At 36.6% G+C, this 27711-nt stretch overlaps 1 protein-coding gene across 2 annotated transcripts; it reads right to left on the bottom strand.

The window, feature by feature from the left end:
- Positions 1 to 1185: 1185 nt before the first annotated feature.
- Positions 1186 to 27711, bottom strand: LOC142963156 (uncharacterized). 2 transcript variants are annotated; one of them, XM_076103870.1, is made up of 8 exons: positions 27460 to 27711; positions 6542 to 6817; positions 5594 to 5896; positions 4528 to 4836; positions 4094 to 4248; positions 3896 to 3994; positions 3737 to 3778; positions 1186 to 2882 (listed from the first exon to the last, which is right to left on the bottom strand). In XM_076103870.1, the coding sequence occupies exons 1-8, from the start codon at positions 27503 to 27505 to the stop codon at positions 2718 to 2720; spliced, it is 1395 nt and encodes a 464-aa protein (XP_075959985.1). In that variant the 5' UTR covers positions 27506 to 27711; the 3' UTR covers positions 1186 to 2717. The 2 variants fall into 2 exon arrangements, with proteins under 2 accessions (XP_075959985.1, XP_075959984.1); XM_076103869.1 differs by lacking the exon at positions 27460 to 27711 and having other exon boundaries at positions 6542 to 8495.

Genomic DNA, 27711 nt, shown 5'->3' with positions numbered 1-27711 from the left:
AGCTGTGACCGTGGGGGAGCCAGCGTCTGTCGCGTCATTAGTGTTTCCGGTGAGTGAAGCGCACCCTTTCTTTATGAATGAAACGCCATACTTACTGTTACATTTCAAATGCTTTTGATTAAAAAGCGATCGGAGTTAACGTACCTTGGTGCATACTGTATCGTTGTAAACATGTAAAAAGATCGCTAACGCTGACCTCGAAGAGAGAACAGCGCATAGCGCGGTGACGCGTTAAAGGTGCATTGCGCTTATATTGTTGACATTTCAGCCAATACGTTAAGTATGGTGAACACAGTTTTAACCGATTGTGTTTTTTTAAATAAACATGTTCAGTACGTTTATGGTGATAATTAAATTCCCATTCATGTTTAAGGTGGAACATATTAAATTATGTCTAACAAGGGGTTAAAATGTATATGTTACAGGATACAAAGTGATAAAAGAAAGGAACAGATACTAACATACCAATAGTTATAGATGGTGATATGTCTCATTGTAAATTAAGTATATCCTTAGTCATTGATTATACAGTATATGATTTTCTGAATGAAGAAAATAAGTGAATGAGGTTTTATCTTAGAAACAGATAATAATATTACTCTGAACTATTTGTGTAGGTTTTTTTAACTCGCAGTGATGACCTTGGGCGGTCATGGAAGTGATCTGGCCGACCGTAGATTCTGCCCACAGAAGTTGTCTGTATATACATATATATTCTTTATGAAATTTTAAAAAATAGTATTGTGTGCTGGGCATATAATGAAGAGATTTAAGTGTAACCGTAGATCTCAACCTATAATTGAATTATGTGATCAAAAGTAAACTAGATATATGTTGCATCATAAACAGTAAGGCATTATTCCACTGCAGTCCTACTTATAGCACAAGTATGTGGTACACTTAGAAAGATTTTCAGGATCACTGAGGGCAAATGTCCAGAAATAAGTGGCGGCATCCTGTACACAAACAGATTTATGTCTCTGTAGTTTTTCTCTAGGACACACAAGACTTTGTCGTATTCTGGCTGAGTTTCCTCTGTGAAACATGGGGTGTGAAGGAATGTATATGCTTGGATGAGCTTTTGGCTGTGTGGTGACATATTGGGTGGGTGGTACTTGTAGTAGCCGTTAAGTGGTGTTGAAGACATGAAGACAGTGGAAAAAAATACAAATACGAACCAAATAGTTTAGTGCTACTAAATTTAATGCACCTGACACAAAGTCCAAATACACAACAATACATACACAAGATGATGACTTGTTTGGCCATACATACATGTTGAACAACATATGTTCTCAAAAAGGCGGTGTGCGTGCGCAAAAGTCCCAAATATATGAATTCAATAAAGTTAAACTTTTAAAGTAATGCATTTACGGTACAATGTTGACATACAAGCAATACAGAGTTGTTTTTATGCCATTGAAAATATGTAATAGGAAAAGGCAACTGGGTCTTGTTATTTATATTTATACAATATGACTTCAACACATATAGATATGTGTGTGTGATTTTCCTGAGCAAATGAAATACAGTAACTATATATCAATATTAGTTAACATCTGCAGCTCACTTGAAGTTAATTTTAATTCAGAATCTACACTAAACTACAATGCAAACATCAGATTTTACAAGTTTTGAACTGAACTTGAGCTGCAAGCTGAATTCCATGCAGGAGAACGGCAAGCAAAGGTGCAAGTAACTTAAGTGCAATGAGGACTTGTTTACCACTTTTAAATACAGAGAACTTTCCAAAGATAGGACTACTTGATGTTTGGATCTTCCCTGGAAATGTTCACAGCCAAGCTGGTCTGCAATAAATCATGTGTCCCTGACAGAACTGCAGGAATGAGGCAGCTATTCACTCGGTAGGCTACGATGACAATCTAGCGAGCTCTAAAGGTGAGACTCATGAGGTAAGAAATTATTGTTAACAATGCGGACTCTCTCAATTTAAAGAACATGATTTTCATTGAAAAGTTATTTTTCATATTTGGTTTTTAAATAGTGATCCTTTTGTACGAAGTCTCTGCTCTGCTCTGTAAAACCCAAAAAATAGAAAGGACTGATTCAGATGCTAAATTTGGTCTTACTCTTCCCTTCAAACATTTAGCGAAATTGTTTTCCTTGCTGACAGATAGATGAGAGGAGGGATGGCACTCCTCTCATCTCCTCTCAGGATCATGAATAGCAATGTGCATTGCAACATTTTCATAAAACAATTTTCTCCCACAATCAGGACATTGTGATTATATAAGAGAGCACTACACAAGGCTGCCATGGTTATAAAAACATCCACATCTGAGTTGAAATCATTAACTCTCCCAATCTTCCACCAATCTTGATCATCAGCTATGAAGACAACACATTCTGCGAAGAAGGCAACGAGTCCTAGCCAATCAGAGACAGAGTAGAATACATCAAAACTACTGTAAATAACAGGCTTTGCAAATGCAAATGGATGTGAAAGAGGTAATATGGCATGTGGATAAAAGGGCACTTTGACATTATAAGAAAAACTCTCTTTTACACTTATTGCTACGGTGCCATTGGTTACGCTAAGGTTGCCTGCTACCCCTGGTTTAATCCATTAAAAGCCAGCCACCGGTGAATATCCGTTTTTCCCAAAATGTCAAACTATTCCTGTAATGTCATGCAAATGAGTGAGTGGACAAATTAAGTGTTTACATATTTCAATGTATCTTTAGAAATCAAGGCTCTCAGAGGAAGTTGAGTTTGTCTGAGGTATAAACATCAGAGTTAGTTGAGTCTGAACCGAGTGGGGGAGCAGAGGTAAAGGTCATCCCCTTAAATTCAAACGTTGGCTCAGGGTCAGAGTGGACAGGGACAGTTGGAGCGTCTGGCTGCTCTGCTGGAGCTGAAACCTGGAGAGAAAAAGACGTGTCACAGTGTATCAGAGCATTACAAGCAGGCTAAAAGTGATGGATTTTAATACAGATATTAGCTTCTGTTGTTGTGGAGAATATTAATGTCAAATTTGATACATTCTCATAAAACAATGTATCGTTAGTATTATAATGTGGATACAATATCAGCATACTGACTGAATAAAAAGATGTGTGTGTATATATATATATATATATATATATATATATATATATATATATATATATATACTGATTTACCAGTTTCACCTATATACCATACTAACTTCAGAGTAGGGCTGTTGTGTTGGGTTGCATTAAGGTTACTTATTATAAATAGTTATAGTAGAAGAAACGTACTATGTGGATAATAACAACAGGGCATGGTTTTTAGTTTCCAAAAAATGTCAGATGGTGGAACAATTGAAAAACAAAGATTATACAAATTTAAAATTGAAAAGTACACAAGCACAAGAAAGCATAAGCCTGTGCCCATGCTTGACACAATACATCTTACTACCAAAGGTTTCACATTATCATTCAATTGGTGGTAGCACGCAGAGAAAACATAACAATGCACCAGCAAAAGCAGGGAAGACTCCTAGCTCATAAAGGTGGATGGAAATAAAGCAGGTTTCAACGTTTTAGGAAAAATTGTCTTTGCAAATGTGATTTGAGGACGTAAGGCCAAACTTGTTTGTTTGGCCTCAAAGACACGAAAGTCCACAGGGCACATTTAATTTGGAGAAACATTGTCAAGCACAAACAACACATTGGAGAGCTACTAAAAAACTCCCAATGTGGTTTGTAAATAGATGTTGAGAAATACAATTGCACTTTAATTGATCAAGTACCTCAGAATAAGATGGCGGCAAATCCACAGGATGATCGCGTACCTACAGAGTAAAGCAACACATGACGTATTAGTTGTGGAGGAGCAAGAGCATGAACAGAGCTCAAGTGTTGAGCCAACAAGAGAAAGGTTCTCCCTATGAAATGCAACACACACTAACCAGCGGGTCAGTCACAGTATAAGAAGGCTGATCGGGGTCGTGTGTCCCAGAGGGATCAATGAGTTGGCCTGACCTCGGTCCAACAGGCTCAGTGTCATACTGAGGTTTGAACAAAGCAGAAACACAATGGGTATTTATGATATCAACAGCAGGACCTTTAACTATAGAGGATTGTACACACAGGTAAGGTAGCCTTACCTCTTGGTATTGAACATCTGGTTCAGCAGCAGCAGTCTCAGATCCGTTCTCTTTGGACTTGCTCTTCCCACAGCAGCAGCACTTCACGCAAGAGCAGAAAAGTGAGACGATCCCAATCCCAATCCCAATCCGAGACATAGTGCTGGTAGGTAGTGCTGAAACAATCAGTCAATTAGTTGATGGGCAGAGAATGTATCGCTAATAATTTTGATAACTGATCAATCGTGTAATTTGCAAGAATGTTTTTATATATTTGCTGTCTTGAGTGTGAGGATATCCTTCTTTTCTCTGATTCGTATTACTGTTTACTTTCTTCAACGTAAAAAAAGAAAGATGTCACCAAGAAGTAGATAAAATAAAGTATTTATATAACGATGTAATAATCAAACAAAACAGTCATCTGACACTTATTCAAAAACACACAGGTTACTTACTACTCATTTTCAGTGACATCGCTATGGCTGGGTCGTCATTCTGATCTCTGATCTCATAGCGTCCGCTGCATGACATCTGGAGGACCTTATTTGAAATCCCACATGGCTCTAAAAGATCAAACCCTGTGCAATCAGATGCATCCAAACCCCCCTGCAGCTTTCCTTGATGAACTATCGTTTTGTTAATCGTCAACTCTTCCGGCTGATCGTCACTTCCTGGGAAGAAGTAAATGTTGCAGGAGTTTGGTTCCAGATCATAAGTGAATTCGAAGAGGTCTCCAGGTTTCTGTTCAAAGTACCTTGTGATTTCTGTAAGACAGGACGCACAAGACCCAAAATGTTCTGAGTACCAAACACTCCTCCAGTACAGTTTATGGTTTTGTCTTTCTAACAGCATGGCAGCTGTGATCAGCTTGAAGGAATAATCCTACATTTGGGTCCAATTAGTTATTTGCTTTCTTGCTGAGAGTTAGGTGAGAAGATTGTTGTTTCCAGTCTTTGTGCTATTTTCCCAAAATGTGGTTCTGTTCCTTTAAATTCATGTCCCTTACAATGGATTTAAATGATGATATGTTTTTGTCTATATGCTCATATCTTCCAAAGGATTTCCTCCAAAATATGGCTAGATACACTTCTTCCATCTTGTGTGCATCAGTTTGCACTCATTGAGTTCCTCCATTGGCCCCTTTACACAATCGTTCCCTGTTTGAGTGGTGAACCTTGGAGCCAATCAGTTAACTACAATAAATGGAAACCAAAAGCCAAAGCAGATGGTCAGACTGGTCAGTAAGTGAGCATATGAATGAACAGCATTATGCTGCAGCAGTGGTTTCTAACGACTTTCTGATGCTTTTCAACTGTTAACAGGGTGAATCCAAAGTGACTGCAGCCGCTGTACTCTGCAAAGGATAAAACTACAAACGCTTTAGGCTAGAAAGCTATTTGAAGTAAGTTAACAAGTTGATTCTGAAGTATTATTACTTCATTAAATATAAGGATTTTTTGACACGGTGAACATTCAAAAACACAGTCATCTGACACTTATTAAAAAACACAGGTTACTTACGACTCACTTCCAGTGACACCACGAAGGCTGTGTTGTCATTCTGATCTCTGATCTCATAGCGTCCACTGCATGACATCTGGTGGACCTTATTTGAAATCCCACATGGCTCTAAAAGACCAAACCCTGTGCAACCAGAGTCATCCAAACCCCCCTGCAGCTTTCCTTGATGAACTATCGTATTCTTCAACTTTCTCGGCTGGCGGTCGCTTTCTGGGAAGAAGTAAATGTTGCAGGAGTTTGGTTCCAGACGATAGGTGAAGGTGAAGTGGTCACCAGGTTTCCGATAATATATCAATGTGGTTGCTGGAAGACAAAAAAGAGAGAGTATATCAAAGTGATATCGCAAAATCTTTTGAGTATAAAACTCTGCTCACATTTAGTCTTGGTTACATATAGCATGGCAGCTGTAATCAACTGAAATGTTGTTATTTGCTTAACATTGGAGGAATAAAAGTTATCTCATGACACTTTTCATAAAGAGCAGATCTAGACCACACTCATTAAACTTTAATAAGAGCATTAGCAAGCATGTGGGCGACGGCGGCAAAGTAAAACTCCTCCTTAACGGGAAGAAACCTCGAGCAGAACTAGGCTGTGGGCTAACTTTTCCTGCTGTTTCCAATCGTTGTGCTAAGCTAAGCTAAGCAACTCATATATCTTCATGTTTACTGTATAGACAGGAGAGTTATCAATGTTAATATATCAGCAAGAAAGTGAATAATCAAATTCCCCAAAATGTGGAACTGTTCCTTTAAACACAGTATTATCTTGACCCACATTGCCGTGCAACCATAATATTGTACTAACTGACAGTCAATTTAATATTACGCTTGCTTAAAATGCTTAAAACCAAATGACCAAGAAAAGAGTGTGACGCCACAGTGTGTTGACATAAAGAAGTGCTGCGATAGAAAATTAAATAGATTGAGAGCAAAGAAAGATCTTCACCTTTTACTTCAAGTGTGTAGTTGGAAATTTCTTTCAGATCTTTGTCTCTCATTATGTAGTGACCACTGTCTTTCTGAGTTAAATGAGATATTCTAAAGTAGCTGGCCGTCATTTTAAACTTTTTGTCCAATGTGACTGAACGGTCACCCTGTTTCCACAAGATCGTCACGTTTGAGTTGTCGTTGGGGCTGAACTCAACGAAGTCAGGCTTCCTGAGCAGCCGAATGTAAATGGTGTCCCCATAGTACTTCTCCTCATGACTGCCGTGGGAGAGGCCTGGTGAGAGAAAGTCCAAAAGAAACATTATGAAGGTACCAGACATCTTTTTGGAACTTTTTGTCATTCTTTTCCTAAATTATTCAAATATGCATCTATATTTTAGAATTGTACTTGTTTTTGACTACAATACATTTAAATGTCAAATAATTGAGCAACCTTTGTGAGTAAGTAATAAACCTGGACATATAGAATATCACAGTATACATAATGTGATACTAATTAGTTCTATGTTTTCCATCTGGATTCAATAAAGGCGTGTCATAATTAACATACAGATATTTTACTGAAGTAAGAGTAGCAATACCAAAGTGCAAAAACACCTTGTTACATTCAAAATAGTCCAACATCTATAATTATTGTGATCGCATTGTTTTAGTACATTTAATTGTTGGAATGCTGTTAAGCATTCCAACTATTGTTATCCTGTTTCTTTATTGTTGGAATGCTGTTAAGCATTCCAACTATTGTTATCCTGTTTCTTTATTCTTCCTTATTTTATTTTTTTTATAATTATATTTCTTCCGTACGCTTTTTGAAACTCTTCTGCTCCTTCATATTTTAAGCTACAGAAACCGTTCAACTATCAAAATGTTCAGCTCTTTCAGCAGAGGGGTGCTATGACTTTTCATATTTATAACCTTTAAACTTTATGAATTATTAAGCTTTTTGCAATTTTGTTTTTGAATGGGTTTCAATGGAGAAAATGTTCAAATCCTCTTCAACTTTCAAATCCTTCTACTTCCTCATACTTTCAGCTACAGACACCATTTCAACTTTAAAATGTTGAGAAAACCCTGATCTATTGCCGCATTATTCATCTTTTTGATATCTTTTATACTTTTTGAACTGTCCCATTTTAACTTTTATGATTTTTTCACTCCTTTTCTGACTTTATAATGGGTGTGTATTGCGCAGCTTAGAGTGCGTGATGTCACCGCTAGAGTGAAGAGCAGCTTGAGATTCTTGTGAAAAAAACATTTGTCTTTTGCCACTGTGTCCACAATCTTCACTCTTCATGCATAATTTCTGGATGTAGAAGTAGCTAATCTTGTCCTTGTTGTAGACAAATGACTGTGGAATCCCACAGATTTACACATTTGACACAGAAGCCTGTAATTGAGAGGAAAACCAACTTTCTGCTCCATAGAGACCAATGTTAAATTTTGCTTCAAAAACATCTTCCACAGAACACGGTACCCCATTTCTAAATCGCCAGTTCAGCCACATTTTTTACACTACAGACACAATTTTTACAGGATCTGTTCTTCAACTCATCCTTCCTCTCATTTATTAATATCGGAGCAATAGGAGCTACGGTTATGGGAGTTTTGAGGATTTGTTTGAGAGGTGTTTCCCTGTTTAATCTCCATGAAAAGGCTGCAAGGACACAGGTGTTTCTGATTAAGCTCATTAGTGATGTTGATAAACTCACAGACTCACACGCACTCCTCTCTCTCTCTCTCTGTATGTCTCTCTCTCTCTGTGTGTGTGTCTCTCTCTCTCTCTCTCTGTCTCTCTCTCATAGTCATTCAGGTTCTTAGAGATCTTTAGAGGATCCCCCCACACACACACACCCCATTTTAAAATAAAAGCCCCACAGAATGAATTCTAACTGAAATGCTTATGATGAAGCCTGACATTTAATAACCTGCTTGTGTTTATCTAACAATATGAGTCCATCTCTTCTCCTCCCCCCCCCCCACACCCCATTTCAAAATAAAAGCCCCACAGAGTGAAATATAACTGAAATGCTTGTGATGAAGCCTGTCATTTAATAACCTCTGTTTATGTGTCAAACATTATGATTATGTCTCCTCTCCCCCCCCACCCAGCCCCACCCTTTCAAACTAAAAGCCCCATGGATTAACTGTATGTAAACATTAAGCTCAAAATTAGACTTTTTCAAATACTGCCATTACTATTACTACTTCTACAACTGTTATATTATATACTACGACCACTACTACAGCTATTACTACTTCTACTACTTCTGCTAAATACTAATACTTCTACTCCTAATAATACTTCTACTACAACTACAACTTCTAGTACTACTACTACAAATATCACTACTGCTGACATTTTTTAAGCCACAGAAACCATTCGAATATCAAAATGTTCAGCTCTTTCAGGAGAGGGGTGATATGACTTTTCATATTTGTAATCTTTAAATTCTTTGAATTATTAAGCTATTTGCAATTTTCTTTTGAATGGGATCTCTATGAAGAAAATCTTCAAATCCTGTTAAACTTCTTCAACTTTCAAAGCCTTCTTCTTCTCATACTTTCAGCTACATATGACTTCATATTTGTAATCTTTCAACTTTTTGAATTATTAAGCTTTTTGCAATTTTTTAAAAATTGGATATCTATTTTCAGCAATGTTTTTGAGATTCATTTCAGCAGGAAATGCATTTTCTAGTTGTTGGAATGCTGTTAAGCATTCCAACTATTGTTATCCTGTTTCTTTATTGTTGGAATGCTGTTAAGCATTCCAACTATTGTTATCCTGTTTCTTTATTGTTGGAATGCTGTTAAGCATTCCAACTATTGTTATCCTGTTTCTTTATTGTTGGAATGCTGTTAAGCATTCCAACTATTGTTATCCTGTTTCTTTATTCTTCCTTATTGTTGGAATGCTGTTAAGCATTCCAACTATTGTTATCCTGTTTCTTTATTCTTCCTTATATTATTATATTTCTTCCGTACGCTTTTTGAAACTCTTCTGCTCCTTCATATTTTAAGCTACAGAAACCGTTCAACTATCAAAATGTTCAGCTCTTTCAGCAGAGGGGTGCTATGACTTTTCATATTTCTAACCTTTAAACTTCATGAATTATTAAGCTTTTTGCAATTTTTTTTTTGAATGGGTTTCTATGGAGAAAATGTTCAAATCCTCTTCAACTTTCAAATCCTTCTACTTCCTCATACTTTCAGCTACAGACACCATTTTAACTTTAAAATGTTGAGAAAACCCTGATCTATTGCTGCATTATTCAGCTTTTTAATATCTGTTATACTTTTTGAACTGCAGCAGTTTAACTTTTATGATTTTTTCAGCCCTTTTCTGACTTTATAATGGGTGTGTATTGCGCAGCTTAGAGTGCGTGATGTCACCGCTAGAGTGAAGAGCAGCTTGAGATTCTTGTGAAAAAAAGATTTGTCTTTTGCCACTGTGTCCACAATCTTCACTCTTCATGCATAATTTCTGGATGTAGAAGTAGCTAATCTTGTCCTTGTCGTAGACAAATGACTGTGGAATCCCACAGATTTACACATTTGACACAGAAGCCTGTAATTGAGAGGAAAACCAACTTTCTGCTCCATAGAGACCAATGTTACATTTTGCTTCAAACACATCTTCCACAGAACACGGTACCCCATTTCTAAATCGCCAGTTCAGCCACATTTTTTACACTACAGACACAATTTTTACAGGATCTGTTCTTCAACTCATCCTTCCTCTCATTTATTAATATCGGAGCAATAGGAGCTACGGGTATGGGAGTTTTGAGGATTTGTTTGAGAGGTGTTTCCCTGTTTAATCTCCATGAAAAGGCTGCAAGGACACAGGTGTTTCTGATTAAGCTCATTAGTGATGTTGATAAACACACAGACTCAGACACACACGCACTCCTCTCTCTCTCTCTCTCTCTCTCTCTCTCTCTCTCTCTCTCTCTCTCTCTCTCTCTCTCTCTCTCTCTCTCTCTCTCTCTCTCTCTCTCATACAGTCATTCAGGTTCTTAGAGATCTTTAGAGGATCCCCCCCCCACACACACACACCCCATTTTAAAATAAAAGCCCCACAGAATGATTTCTAACTGAAATGCTTATGATGAAGCCTGACATTTAATAACCTGTTTGTGTTTATCTAACAATATGAGTCCATCTCCTCTCCCCTTCTCCCCCCCACTCCCCATTTCAAAATAAAAGCCCCACAGAGTGAAATATAACTGAAATGCTTGTGATGAAGCCTGTCATTTAATAACCTGTTTGTGTTAATCTAACAATATGAGTCCATCTCCTCTCCCCTTCTCCCCCCCACACCCCATTTCAAAATAAAAGCCCCACAGAGTGAAATATAACTGAAATGCTTGTGATGAAGCCTGTCATTTAATAACTTCTGTTTATGTGTCAAACATTATGATTATGTCTCCTCTCCCCCCCACCCAGCCCCACCCTTTCAAAATAAAAGCCCCATGGATTAACTGTATGTAAACATTGAGCTCAAAATTAGACTTTTTCAAATACTGCCATTACTATTACTACTGTTATATTATATACTACGACCACTACTACAGCTATTACTACTACTACTTCTACTACTTCTTCTAAATACTAATACTTCTACTACTAATGATACTTCTACTACAACTACAACTTCTACTACTACTATTACAAATATCACTACTGCTACTACTTATTATAATGCTACTAATACTTCTACTACTAATAATAATTCTACTACAACTACAACTTCTAGTACTACTACTACAAATATCACTACTGCTGACATTTTTTAAGCCACAGAAACCATTCGAATATCAAAATGTTCAGCTCTTTCAGGAGAGGGGTGATATGACTTTTCATATTTGTAATCTTTAAATTCTTTGAATTATTAAGCTATTTGCAATTTTCTTTTGAATGGGATCGCTATGGAGAAAATCTTCAAATCCTGTTAAACTTCTTCAACTTTCAAAGCCTTCTTCTTCTCATACTTTCAGCTACATATGACTTCATATTTGTAATCTTTCAACTTTTTGAATTATTAAGCTTTTTGCAATTTTTTTAAAATTGGATAGCTATTTTCAGCAATGTTTTTGAGATTCATTTCAGCTTTCAGCATTCCAACGCATTTTCAGCAGGAAATGCATTTTCTAGTTTTATTATATTTCTTCCGTACGCTTTTTGAAACTCTTCTGCTCCTTCATATTTTAAGCTACAGAAACCGTTCAACTATCAAAATGTTCAGCTCTTTCAGCAGAGGGGTGCTATGACTTTTCATATTTCTAACCTTTAAACTTTATGAATTATTAAGCTTTTTGCAATTTTTTTTTTGAATGGGTTTCTATGGAGAAAATGTTCAAATCCTCTTCAACTTTCAAATCCTTCTACTTCCTCATACTTTCAGCTACAGACACCATTTTAACTTTAAAATGTTGAGAAAACCCTGATCTATTGCTGCATTATTCAGCTTTTTAATATCTGTTATACTTTTTGAACTGCAGCAGTTTAACTTTTATGATTTTTTCAGCCCTTTTCTGACTTTATAATGGGTGTGTATTGCGCAGCTTAGAGTGCGTGATGTCACCGCTAGAGTGAAGAGCAGCTTGAGATTCTTGTGAAAAAAAGATTTGTCTTTTGCCACTGTGTCCACAATCTTCACTCTTCATGCATAATTTCTGGATGTAGAAGTAGCTAATCTTGTCCTTGTCGTAGACAAATGACTGTGGAATCCCACAGATTTACACATTTGACACAGAAGCCTGTAATTGAGAGGAAAACCAACTTTCTGCTCCATAGAGACCAATGTTAAATTTTGCTTCAAAAACATCTTCCACAGAACACGGGACCCCATTTCTAAATCGCCAGTTCAGCCACATTTTTTACACTACAGACACAATTTTTACAGGATCTGTTCTTCAACTCATCCTTCCTCTCATTTATTAATAGCGGAGCAATAGGAGCTACGGTTATGGGAGTTTTGAGGATTTGTTTGAGAGGTGTTTCCCTGTTTAATTTCCATGAAAAGGCTGCAAGGACACAGGTGTTTCTGATGAAGCTCATTAGTGATGTTGATAAACACACAGACTCACAGACACACACACACTCCTCTCTCTCTATCTCTCTGTGTGTGTGTCTCTCTCTCTGTGTCTCTCTCTCATACAGTCATTCAGGTTCTTAGAGATCTTTAGAGGATCCCCCCCCCCACACACACACCCCATTTTAAAATAAAAGCCCCACAGAATGAATTCTAACTGAAATGCTTGTGATGAAGCCTGTCATTTAATAACCTGTTTGTGTTTATCTAACATCATGAGTCCATCTCTTCCCCCCCCCCCCCCACACCCCATTTCAAAATAAAAGCCCCACAGAGTGAAATATAACTGAAATGCTTGTGATGAAGCCTGTCATTTAATAACCTCTGTTTATGTGTCAAACATTATGATTGTCTCCTCTCCCCCCCACCCAGCCCCAACCCTTTCAAAATAAAAGCCCCATGGATTAACTGTATGTAAACATTAAGCTCAAAATGAGACTTTTTCAAATACTGCCATTACTATTACTACTACTACTACTGTTATATTATATACTACGACCACTACTACAGCTATTACTACTACTACTTCTACTACTTCTTCTAAATACTAATACTTCTACTACCAATGATACTTCTACTACAACTACAACTTCTACTACTACTATTACAAATATCACTACTGCTACTACTTATTATAATGCTACTAATACTTCTACTACTAATAATACTTCTACTACAACTACAACTTCTAGTACTACTAATACTACAAATATCACTACTGCTGACATTTTTTAAGCCACAGAAACCGTTCGAATATCAAAATGTTCAGCTCTTTCAGGAGAGGGGTGCTTTGACTTTTCATATTTGTAATCTTTTAACTTTTTGAAATATTAAGCTATTTGCAATTTTCTTTTGAATGGGATCTCTATGGAGAAAATCTTCAAATCCTGTTAAACTTCTTCAACTTTCAAAGCCTTCTTCTCATACTTTCAGCTACATATGACTTCATATTTATAATCTTTCAACTTTTTGAATTATTAAGCTTTTTGCAATTTTTTTTTAATTGGATATCTATTTTCAGCAATGTTTTTGAGATTCATTTCAGCTTTCAGCATTCCAACGCATTTTCAGCAGGAAATGCATTTTCTAGTTGTTGGAATGCTGTTAAGCATTCCAACTATTGTTATCCTGTTTCTTTATTCTTCTTTATTTTATTTTTATTTTTTTTATAATTATATTTCTTCCGTACGCTTTTTGAAACTCTTCTGCTCCTTCATATTTTAAGCTACAGAAACCGTTCAACTATCAAAATGTTCAGCTCTTTCAGCAGAGGGGTGCTATGACTTTTCATATTTCTAACCTTTAAACTTCATGAATTATTAAGCTTTTTGCAATTTTGTTTTTGAATGGGTTTCAATGGAGCAAATGTTCAAATCCTCTTCAACTTTCAAATCCTTCTACTTCCTCATACTTTCAGCTACAGACACCATTTCAACTTTCAAATGTTGAGAAAACCCTGATCTATTGCTGCATTATTCAGCTTTTTGATATATTTTATACTTTTTGAACTGCAGCAGTTTAACTTTTATGATTTTTTCAGCCCTTTTCTGCTTTTATAATGGGTGTGTATTGCGCAGCTTAGAGTGCGTGATGTCACCGCTAGAGTGAAGAGCAGCTTGAGATTCTTGTGAAAAAAACATTTGTCTTTTGCCACTGTGTCCACAATCTTCACTCTTCATGCATAATTTCTGGATGTAGAAGTAGCTAATCTTGTCCTTGTCGTAGACAAATGACTGTGGAATCCCACAGATTTACACATTTGACACAGAAGCCTGTAATTGAGAGGAAAACCAACTTTCTGCTCCATAGAGACCAATGTTAAATTTTGCTTCAAAAACATCTTCCACAGAACACGGTACCCCATTTCTAAATCGCCAGTTCAGCCACATTTTTTACACTACAGACACAATTTTTACAGGATCTGTTCTTCAACTCATCCTTCCTCTCATTTATTAATATCGGAGCAATAGGAGCTACGGTTATGGGAGTTTTGAGGATTTGTTTGAGAGGTGTTTCCCTGTTTAATCTCCATGAAAAGGCTGCAAGGACACAGGTGTTCATGATTAAGCTCATTAGTGATGTTGATAAACACACAGACTCACAGACACACACACACTCCTCTCTATCTCTCTGTGTGTCTCTCTCTCTCTCTGTGTCTCTCTCTCTCTCCCTCTCTCTCTGTGTCTCTCTCTCATACGTCATTCAGGTTCTTAGAGATCTTTAGAGGATCCCCCCCCCACACACACACCCCATTTTAAAATAAAAGCCCCACAGAATGAATTCTAACTGAAATGCTTATGATGAAGCCTGACATTTAATAACCTGTTTGTGTTTATCTAACATTATGAGTCCATCTCCTCTCCCCTTCTTCACTTAGTATAATATCAAGTATGCGAATTGCATACTTTTTCCAGTGAAATATTACAAAATGCAAACAGTGGACACTGGGCCACCATAAATATTCCACAATGCTATTTGATAGTGATGACAAGTTCATAATAGACAGTGGTGGACAGCTCTGTCACGTCAATGACGCTACAATTGAAGTGTAAGTACAAATTTCACTTTGCGAGGCATAATACACATTCTTTAATAAGCTCAATAGTGTGGTCCAATTGAATGCATACTGCATGCAACAGTAAGTACTTTGTAAGAGCAGCTGCAGTATGTACTTAAAGAAAAAAAAATGAAATTGTTCACAGTCTGTCGCAAAAGAAGCAGACTAGCTGCAAGGGAGTGAGGGTGGAAGTTCCCGCTTGTGACCAAACACTGTTGTCAAAAAGAGTTGAGATCCCAGGAAGGCTGCCTTAAGTGATGAAATACATGTTCGGAAGACGAATCAGGCTAAAGGGACACAAAAGCGTATACTTATAGTTTAAAGGATGAAATCTATTAATCATTTTAAAACAAGTGTGTATTACATAAATATGAAGTGATTTAACAAATGTAAACTGATTATAAAAATGTATGTTTTAGAAACTTGAGTAAAGTCTGTGTGTGTAGTAAGAACTGATGTAGGGGAAGTACAACTGGGTGTGGGACACACACTCGGAGCATTGAGGAAGTTAGCAGAACCAGGCGAGTTTCCTCACAGAACACCAGCTTGCCAATCTTTTAATAGAGAGCTGAGTAAGCAGTTAGCCCCGTATCGGGCCCGTGAACCCCCGGATCTAACACTGTCTTCTGAATTGCATTATTTATTGTTATCCTATTCTTTATTCCTCATTTTATTATTATATTTCTTCCGTCCCCTGTTTTTTGAAAATCTTCTGCTTCTTCATTTTTTAAGCTACAGAAACCGTTCAGCTCTTTCAGCTCATGTCTGCTATATCTCTTCATATTCCTAATCTTTACACTTTTGAATTATTAAGCTTTTTGCAACTTTTTTTTGAATGGGATGTCTGTGGAGAATATTTTCAAATCCTCTTAAACTTCTTCAACTTTCAAATCCTTCTACTTCCTCATACTTTCAGCTACAGACACCATTTCAACTTTCAAATGTTGAGATAACCCTGAACTATTGCCGCATAATTCAGCCTTCTGATATCTTTTAAACTTTTTGAACTACAGCAATTTAACTTTTATGATTTTTTCAGTCCTTTTCTGACTTTATAATGGGTGTGTATTGCGCAGCTTAGAGTGCATGATGTCACCGCTAGAGTGAAGAGCAGTTTGAGATTCTTGTGAAAAAAAGATTTGTGTTTTGCTACTGAGTCCACAATCTTCACTCTTCATGCATCATTTCTGGATGTGGAAGTAGCTAATATTGTCCTTGTCGTAGACAAATGACTGTGGAATCCCACAGATTTACACATTTGGCACAGAAGCCTGTAATTGAGAGGAAAACCAACTTTCTGCTCCATAGAGACCAATGTTAAATTTTGCTTCAAAAACATCTTCCACAGAACACGGTACCCCATTTCTAGATCGCCAGTTCAGCCACATTTTTTACACTACAGACACAATTTTTACAGGATCTGTTCTTCAACTCATCCTTCCTCTCATTTATTAATATCGGAGCAATAGGAGCTACGGTTATGGGAGTTTTGAGGATTTGTTTGAGAGGTGTTTCCCTGTTTAATCTCCATGAAAAGGCTGCAAGGACACAGGTGTTTCTGATTAAGCTCATTAGTGATGTTGATAAACACACAGACTCACAGACACACACACTCCTCTCTCTCTCTCTCTCTGTATGTCTCTCTCCCTCTATCTCTGTATGTCTCTCTCTCTGTGTGTCTCTCTCATACAGTCATTCAGGTTCTTAGAGATCTTTAGAGGATCCCCCCCCCACACACACCCCATTTTAAAATAAAAGCCCCACAGAATGATTTCTAACTGAAATGCTTATGATGAAGCCTGTCATTTAATAACCTCTGTTTATGTGTCAAACATTATGATTATGTCTCCTCTCCCCCCCACCCAGCCCCACCCTTTCAAAATAAAAGCCCCATGGATTAACTGTATGTAAACATTAAGCTCAAAATTAGACTTTTTCAAATACTGCCATTACTATTACTACTACTACTACTGTTATATTATATACTACGACCACTACTACAGCTATTACTACTACTACTACTTCTACTACTTCTTCTAAATACTAATACTTCTACTGCTAATGATACTTCTACTACAACTACAACTTCTACTACTACTACTACAAATATCACTACTGCTGACATTTTTTAAGCCACAGAAACCGTTCGAATATCAAAATGTTCAGCTCTTTCAGGAGAGGGGTGCTTTGACTTTTCATATTTGTAATCTTTTAACTTTTTGAATTATTAAGCTATTTGCAATTTTCTTTTGAATGGGATCTCTATGGAGAAAATCTTCAAATCCTGTTAAACTTCTTCAACTTTCAAAGCCTTCTTCTTCTCATACTTTCAGCTACATATGACTTCATATTTGTAATCTTTCAACTGTTTGAATTATTAAGCTTTTTGCAATTTTTTTAAAATTGGATATCTATTTTCAGCAATGTTTTTGAGATTCATTTCAGCTTTCAGCATTCCAACGCATTTTCAGCAGGAAATGCATTTTCTAGTTTTATTATATTTCTTCCGTACGCTTTTTGAAACTCTTCTGCTCCTTCATATTTTAAGCTACAGAAACCGTTCAACTATCAAAATGTTCAGCTCTTTCAGCAGAGGGGTGCTATGACTTTTCATATTTCTAACCTTTAAACTTTATGAATTATTAAGCTTTTTGCAATTTTTTTTTTGAATGGGTTTCTATGGAGAAAATGTTCAAATCCTCTTCAACTTTCAAATCCTTCTACTTCCTCATACTTTCAGCTACAGACACCATTTTAACTTTAAAATGTTGAGAAAACCCTGATCTATTGCTGCATTATTCAGCTTTTTAATATCTGTTATACTTTTTGAACTGCAGCAGTTTAACTTTTATGATTTTTTCAGCCCTTTTCTGACTTTATAATGGGTGTGTATTGCGCAGCTTAGAGTGCGTGATGTCACCGCTAGAGTGAAGAGCAGCTTGAGATTCTTGTGAAAAAAAGATTTGTCTTTTGCCACTGTGTCCACAATCTTCACTCTTCATGCATAATTTCTGGATGTAGAAGTAGCTAATCTTGTCCTTGTCGTAGACAAATGACTGTGGAATCCCACAGATTTACACATTTGACACAGAAGCCTGTAATTGAGAGGAAAACCAACTTTCTGCTCCATAGAGACCAATGTTAAATTTTGCTTCAAAAACATCTTCCACAGAACACGGGACCCCATTTCTAAATCGCCAGTTCAGCCACATTTTTTACACTACAGACACAATTTTTACAGGATCTGTTCTTCAACTCATCCTTCCTCTCATTTATTAATAGCGGAGCAATAGGAGCTACGGTTATGGGAGTTTTGAGGATTTGTTTGAGAGGTGTTTCCCTGTTTAATTTCCATGAAAAGGCTGCAAGGACACAGGTGTTTCTGATGAAGCTCATTAGTGATGTTGATAAACACACAGACTCACAGACACACGCACTCCTCTCTCTCTATCTCTCTGTGTGTGTGTCTCTCTCTCTGTGTCTCTCTCTCATACAGTCATTCAGGTTCTTAGAGATCTTTAGAGGATCCCCCCCCCCCACACACACACCCCATTTTAAAATAAAAGCCCCACAGAATGAATTCTAACTGAAATGCTTGTGATGAAGCCTGTCATTTAATAACCTGTTTGTGTTTATCTAACATCATGAGTCCATCTCTTCCCCCCCCCCCCCACACCCCATTTCAAAATAAAAGCCCCACAGAGTGAAATATAACTGAAATGCTTGTGATGAAGCCTGTCATTTAATAACCTCTGTTTATGTGTCAAACATTATGATTGTCTCCTCTCCCCCCCACCCAGCCCCAACCCTTTCAAAATAAAAGCCCCATGGATTAACTGTATGTAAACATTAAGCTCAAAATGAGACTTTTTCAAATACTGCCATTACTATTACTACTACTACTACTGTTATATTATATACTACGACCACTACTACAGCTATTACTACTACTACTTCTACTACTTCTTCTAAATACTAATACTTCTACTACCAATGATACTTCTACTACAACTACAACTTCTACTACTACTATTACAAATATCACTACTGCTACTACTTATTATAATGCTACTAATACTTCTACTACTAATAATACTTCTACTACAACTACAACTTCTAGTACTACTAATACTACAAATATCACTACTGCTGACATTTTTTAAGCCACAGAAACCGTTCGAATATCAAAATGTTCAGCTCTTTCAGGAGAGGGGTGCTTTGACTTTTCATATTTGTAATCTTTTAACTTTTTGAAATATTAAGCTATTTGCAATTTTCTTTTGAATGGGATCTCTATGGAGAAAATCTTCAAATCCTGTTAAACTTCTTCAACTTTCAAAGCCTTCTTCTCATACTTTCAGCTACATATGACTTCATATTTATAATCTTTCAACTTTTTGAATTATTAAGCTTTTTGCAATTTTTTTTTAATTGGATATCTATTTTCAGCAATGTTTTTGAGATTCATTTCAGCTTTCAGCATTCCAACGCATTTTCAGCAGGAAATGCATTTTCTAGTTGTTGGAATGCTGTTAAGCATTCCAACTATTGTTATCCTGTTTCTTTATTCTTCTTTATTTTATTTTTATTTTTTTTATAATTATATTTCTTCCGTACGCTTTTTGAAACTCTTCTGCTCCTTCATATTTTAAGCTACAGAAACCGTTCAACTATCAAAATGTTCAGCTCTTTCAGCAGAGGGGTGCTATGACTTTTCATATTTCTAACCTTTAAACTTCATGAATTATTAAGCTTTTTGCAATTTTGTTTTTGAATGGGTTTCAATGGAGCAAATGTTCAAATCCTCTTCAACTTTCAAATCCTTCTACTTCCTCATACTTTCAGCTACAGACACCATTTCAACTTTCAAATGTTGAGAAAACCCTGATCTATTGCTGCATTATTCAGCTTTTTGATATATTTTATACTTTTTGAACTGCAGCAGTTTAACTTTTATGATTTTTTCAGCCCTTTTCTGCTTTTATAATGGGTGTGTATTGCGCAGCTTAGAGTGCGTGATGTCACCGCTAGAGTGAAGAGCAGCTTGAGATTCTTGTGAAAAAAACATTTGTCTTTTGCCACTGTGTCCACAATCTTCACTCTTCATGCATAATTTCTGGATGTAGAAGTAGCTAATCTTGTCCTTGTCGTAGACAAATGACTGTGGAATCCCACAGATTTACACATTTGACACAGAAGCCTGTAATTGAGAGGAAAACCAACTTTCTGCTCCATAGAGACCAATGTTAAATTTTGCTTCAAAAACATCTTCCACAGAACACGGTACCCCATTTCTAAATCGCCAGTTCAGCCACATTTTTTACACTACAGACACAATTTTTACAGGATCTGTTCTTCAACTCATCCTTCCTCTCATTTATTAATATCGGAGCAATAGGAGCTACGGTTATGGGAGTTTTGAGGATTTGTTTGAGAGGTGTTTCCCTGTTTAATCTCCATGAAAAGGCTGCAAGGACACAGGTGTTCATGATTAAGCTCATTAGTGATGTTGATAAACACACAGACTCACAGACACACACACACTCCTCTCTAATCTCTCTGTGTGTCTCTCTCTCTCTCTGTGTCTCTCTCTCTCTCCCTCTCTCTCTGTGTCTCTCTCTCATACGTCATTCAGGTTCTTAGAGATCTTTAGAGGATCCCCCCCCCACACACACACCCCATTTTAAAATAAAAGCCCCACAGAATGAATTCTAACTGAAATGCTTATGATGAAGCCTGACATTTAATAACCTGTTTGTGTTTATCTAACATTATGAGTCCATCTCCTCTCCCCTTCTTCACTTAGTATAATATCAAGTATGCGAATTGCATACTTTTTCCAGTGAAATATTACAAAATGCAAACAGTGGACACTGGGCCACCATAAATATTCCACAATGCTATTTGATAGTGATGACAAGTTCATAATAGACAGTGGTGGACAGCTCTGTCACGTCAATGACGCTACAATTGAAGTGTAAGTACAAATTTCACTTTGCGAGGCATAATACACATTCTTTAATAAGCTCAATAGTGTGGTCCAATTGAATGCATACTGCATGCAACAGTAAGTACTTTGTAAGAGCAGCTGCAGTATGTACTTAAAGAAAAAAAAATGAAATTGTTCACAGTCTGTCGCAAAAGAAGCAGACTAGCTGCAAGGGAGTGAGGGTGGAAGTTCCCGCTTGTGACCAAACACTGTTGTCAAAAAGAGTTGAGATCCCAGGAAGGCTGCCTTAAGTGATGAAATACATGTTCGGAAGACGAATCAGGCTAAAGGGACACAAAAGCGTATACTTATAGTTTAAAGGATGAAATCTATTAATCATTTTAAAACAAGTGTGTATTACATAAATATGAAGTGATTTAACAAATGTAAACTGATTATAAAAATGTATGTTTTAGAAACTTGAGTAAAGTCTGTGTGTGTAGTAAGAACTGATGTAGGGGAAGTACAACTGGGTGTGGGACACACACTCGGAGCATTGAGGAAGTTAGCAGAACCAGGCGAGTTTCCTCACAGAACACCAGCTTGCCAATCTTTTAATAGAGAGCTGAGTAAGCAGTTAGCCCCGTATCGGGCCCGTGAACCCCCGGATCTAACACTGTCTTCTGAATTGCATTATTTATTGTTATCCTATTCTTTATTCCTCATTTTATTATTATATTTCTTCCGTCCCCTGTTTTTTGAAAATCTTCTGCTTCTTCATTTTTTAAGCTACAGAAACCGTTCAGCTCTTTCAGCTCATGTCTGCTATATCTCTTCATATTCCTAATCTTTACACTTTTGAATTATTAAGCTTTTTGCAACTTTTTTTTGAATGGGATGTCTGTGGAGAATATTTTCAAATCCTCTTAAACTTCTTCAACTTTCAAATCCTTCTACTTCCTCATACTTTCAGCTACAGACACCATTTCAACTTTCAAATGTTGAGATAACCCTGAACTATTGCCGCATAATTCAGCCTTCTGATATCTTTTAAACTTTTTGAACTACAGCAATTTAACTTTTATGATTTTTTCAGTCCTTTTCTGACTTTATAATGGGTGTGTATTGCGCAGCTTAGAGTGCATGATGTCACCGCTAGAGTGAAGAGCAGTTTGAGATTCTTGTGAAAAAAAGATTTGTGTTTTGCTACTGAGTCCACAATCTTCACTCTTCATGCATCATTTCTGGATGTGGAAGTAGCTAATCTTGTCCTTGTCGTAGACAAATGACTGTGGAATCCCACAGATTTACACATTTGACACAGAAGCCTGTAATTGAGAGGAAAACCAACTTTCTGCTCCATAGAGACCAATGTTAAATTTTGCTTCAAAAACATCTTCCACAGAACACGGTACCCCATTTCTAAATCGCCAGTTCAGCCACATTTTTTACACTACAGACACAATTTTTACAGGATCTGTTCTTCAACTCATCCTTCCTCTCATTTATTAATATCGGAGCAATAGGAGCTACGGTTATGGGAGTTTTGAGGATTTGTTTGAGAGGTGTTTCCCTGTTTAATCTCCATGAAAAGGCTGCAAGGACACAGGTGTTCATGATTAAGCTCATTAGTGATGTTGATAAACACACAGACTCACAGACACACACACACTCCTCTCTATCTCTCTGTGTGTCTCTCTCTCTCTCTGTGTCTCTCTCTCTCTCCCTCTCTCTCTGTGTCTCTCTCTCATACGTCATTCAGGTTCTTAGAGATCTTTAGAGGATCCCCCCCCCACACACACACCCCATTTTAAAATAAAAGCCCCACAGAATGAATTCTAACTGAAATGCTTATGATGAAGCCTGACATTTAATAACCTGTTTGTGTTTATCTAACATTATGAGTCCATCTCCTCTCCCCTTCTTCACTTAGTATAATATCAAGTATGCGAATTGCATACTTTTTCCAGTGAAATATTACAAAATGCAAACAGTGGACACTGGGCCACCATAAATATTCCACAATGCTATTTGATAGTGATGACAAGTTCATAATAGACAGTGGTGGACAGCTCTGTCACGTCAATGACGCTACAATTGAAGTGTAAGTACAAATTTCACTTTGCGAGGCATAATACACATTCTTTAATAAGCTCAATAGTGTGGTCCAATTGAATGCATACTGCATGCAACAGTAAGTACTTTGTAAGAGCAGCTGCAGTATGTACTTAAAGAAAAAAAAATGAAATTGTTCACAGTCTGTCGCAAAAGAAGCAGACTAGCTGCAAGGGAGTGAGGGTGGAAGTTCCCGCTTGTGACCAAACACTGTTGTCAAAAAGAGTTGAGATCCCAGGAAGGCTGCCTTAAGTGATGAAATACATGTTCGGAAGACGAATCAGGCTAAAGGGACACAAAAGCGTATACTTATAGTTTAAAGGATGAAATCTATTAATCATTTTAAAACAAGTGTGTATTACATAAATATGAAGTGATTTAACAAATGTAAACTGATTATAAAAATGTATGTTTTAGAAACTTGAGTAAAGTCTGTGTGTGTAGTAAGAACTGATGTAGGGGAAGTACAACTGGGTGTGGGACACACACTCGGAGCATTGAGGAAGTTAGCAGAACCAGGCGAGTTTCCTCACAGAACACCAGCTTGCCAATCTTTTAATAGAGAGCTGAGTAAGCAGTTAGCCCCGTATCGGGCCCGTGAACCCCCGGATCTAACACTGTCTTCTGAATTGCATTATTTATTGTTATCCTATTCTTTATTCCTCATTTTATTATTATATTTCTTCCGTCCCCTGTTTTTTGAAAATCTTCTGCTTCTTCATTTTTTAAGCTACAGAAACCGTTCAGCTCTTTCAGCTCATGTCTGCTATATCTCTTCATATTCCTAATCTTTACACTTTTGAATTATTAAGCTTTTTGCAACTTTTTTTTGAATGGGATGTCTGTGGAGAATATTTTCAAATCCTCTTAAACTTCTTCAACTTTCAAATCCTTCTACTTCCTCATACTTTCAGCTACAGACACCATTTCAACTTTCAAATGTTGAGATAACCCTGAACTATTGCCGCATAATTCAGCCTTCTGATATCTTTTAAACTTTTTGAACTACAGCAATTTAACTTTTATGATTTTTTCAGTCCTTTTCTGACTTTATAATGGGTGTGTATTGCGCAGCTTAGAGTGCATGATGTCACCGCTAGAGTGAAGAGCAGTTTGAGATTCTTGTGAAAAAAAGATTTGTGTTTTGCTACTGAGTCCACAATCTTCACTTTTTCAAATACTGCCATTACTATTACTACTGTTATATTATATACTACGACCACTACTACAGCTATTACTACTTCTACTACTTCTTCTAAATACTAATACTTCTACTACTAATGATACTTCTACTACAACTTCTACTACTACTATTACAAATATCACTACTGCTACTACTTATTATAATGCTACTAATACTTCTACTACTAATAATACTTCTACTACAACTTCTAGTACTACTACTACAAATATCACTACTGCTGACATTTTTTAAGCCACAGAAACCGTTCGAATATCAAAATGTTCAGCTCTTTCAGGAGAGGGGTGATATGACTTTTCATATTTGTAATCTTTAAATTCTTTGAATTATTAAGCTATTTGCAATTTTCTTTTGAATGGGATCTCTATGGAGAAAATCTTCAAATCCTGTTAAACTTCTTCAACTTTCAAAGCCTTCTTCTCATACTTTCAGCTACATATGACTTCATATTTGTAATCTTTCAACTTTTTGAATTATTAAGCTTTTTGCAATTTTTTTTTGAATGGGTTTCAATGGAGCAAATGTTCAAATCCTCTTCAACTTTCAAATCCTTCTACTTCCTCATACTTTCAGCTACAGACACCATTTCAACTTTCAAATGTTGAGAAAACCCTGATCTATTGCCGCATTATTCAACTTTTTGATATCTTTTATACTTTTTGAACTGTCCCAGTTTAACTTTTATGATTTTTTCACTCCTTTTCTGACTTTATAATGGGTGTGTATTGCGCAGCTTAGAGTGCGTGATGTCACCGCTAGAGTGAAGAGCAGCTTGAGATTCTTGTGAAAAAAACATTTGTCTTTTGCCACTGTGTCCACAATCTTCACTCTTCATGCATAATTTCTGGATGTAGAAGTAGCTAATCTTGTCCTTGTCGTAGACAAATGACTGTGGAATCCCACAGATTTACACATTTGGCACAGAAGCCTGTAATTGAGAGGAAAACCAACTTTCTGCTCCATAGAGACCAATGTTAAATTTAGCTTCAAAAACATCTTCCACAGAACACGGTACCCCATTTCTAAATCGCCAGTTCAGCCACATTTTTTACACTACAGACACAATTTTTACAGGATCTGTTCTTCAACTCATCCTTCCTCTCATTTATTAATATCGGAGCAATAGGAGCTACGGTTATGGGAGTTTTGAGGATTTGTTTGAGAGGTGTTTCCCTGTTTAATCTCCATGAAAAGGCTGCAAGGACACAGGTGTTTCTGATTAAGCTCATTAGTGATGTTGATAAACACACAGACTCACACACACACGCTCCTCTATCTCTCTCTCTCTATCTCTGTATGTCTCTCTCTCTGTGTGTGTCTCTCATACAGTCATTCAGGTCTTACAGCTTTTTACAGGACTCCCCTCCCCCCACTCCATTTTAAAATAAAAGCCCCACAGAATGAATTCTAACTGAAATGCTTGTGATGAAGCCTGTCATTTAATAACCTCTGTTTATGTGTCAAACATTATGATTATGTCTCCTCTCCCCCTCTCTCCCCCACCCAGCCCCACCCTTTCAAAATAAAAGCCTCATGGATTAACTGTATTTAAACATTAAGCTGAAAATTAGGCTTTTTGTTGAAGTAATGAATGCTCTTACTAATACTGCGACAACTACTACTATTGCTGCTAATATTTCTAGTATTACTACTACAACTACTACTTCAACTTTTGCTGTTGCTACTATTACTACTACTGCTATTGCTGCTACCATCGATATTATTACTACCACTACTATTACTTGTACTACAACTGCTATTCATGCTACTACCAGTACTAATATTACTACAGCTATTAGTACGACTGCTACTAGTACTACTACTACTGCTATTACTGCTACTTCAAATACTGCATTTACTGTTACTACTGCTACTACTGTTATATTAAATACTACGACCACTACTACAGCTATTACTATGACTACTGATACTACTACTTCTACTACTTCTTATAATTACTAATACTTCTATACTAATGATACTTCTACTACAACTACAACTTCTACTAATACTACTCCTACAAATATCACTACTGCTACTACTAGTACTTATTCTAATGCCAGTAATACTTCTACTACTAATAATACTTCTACTACAACTACAACTTCTACTAATACTACTCCTATAAATATCACTACTGCTATTACTAGTACTTATTCTAATGCCAGTAATACTTCTACTACTAATAATACTTCTACTACAACTACAACTTCTACGAATACTACTCCTATAAATATCACTACTGCTATTACTAGTACTTATTCTAATGCCAGTAATACTTCTACTACTAATAATACTTCTACTACAACTACAACTTCTAGTACTACTACAAATATCACTACTGTTGACATTTTTTAAGCCACAGAAACCGTTCGAATATCAAAATGTTCAGCTCTTTCAGGAGAGGGGTGATATGACTTTTCATATTTGTAATCTTTAAATTCTTTGAAATATTAAGCTATTTGCAATTTTCTTTTGAATGGGATCTCTATGGAGAAAATCTTCAAATCCTGTTAAACTTCTTCAACTTTCAAAGCCTTCTTCTCATACTTTCAGCTACATATGACTTCATATTTGTAATCTTTCAACTTTTTGAATTATTAAGCTTTTTGCAATTTTTTTTAAATTGGATATCTATTTTCAGCAATGTTTTTGAGATTCATTTCAGCTTTCAGCATTCCAACGCATTTTCAGCAGGAAATGCATTTTCTAGTTTACAATGATATCGTTTTGTATATGATATCAAAGTAATTCACCGTTAGATAAATATGAGGTAATAGGTACTAATCTAAATGGAGTCGAGTAGAAGTCTAACGCAGCATTAACTGGAAACACTCAAGTATAAATACCTTTCAATTGTACTTCCAGTACTACAGCCGCGTTAAATGCATTTGGTAACTTTCCACCACAGACATATTACTTCCTCCCTGCTGAGTCAAATACTCGAGGAAACAGGATATAGTCTTTAAAGCAGTCTCGCTAAAGCACGATTAATAATTAGTCTTAACGTTACTCACCCATACAAACAAAGGCAACCATCAACAACAACAACACGACCATCATCTACCGTGTTTCCAAACACGAGACACGAGTCCAGTGTAAACCGTCTTGGGATCAGTTGACAGTTAATCAAGACTTAACTGTTGAGACTGAACTGATGACAAACACTTCAGTGTGTTCGCAGTGTTGAGACAGGAGTCGTACAATGCACACACTCCGCCCTATATCGTTATTACTGGCATAATACAGTGACTTGCTGCAGTGGGGAG

This window comes from Anarhichas minor, unplaced genomic scaffold, assembly GCF_050575085.1.
Source record: "Anarhichas minor isolate MPS153535 unplaced genomic scaffold, ASM5057508v1 ptg000028l, whole genome shotgun sequence".
Taxonomy (NCBI): Eukaryota; Metazoa; Chordata; class Actinopteri; order Perciformes; family Anarhichadidae; genus Anarhichas; species Anarhichas minor.
The sequence above is the reverse complement of the archived record's forward strand: the minus strand, read 5'-3'. Positions and strand labels throughout refer to the sequence as shown.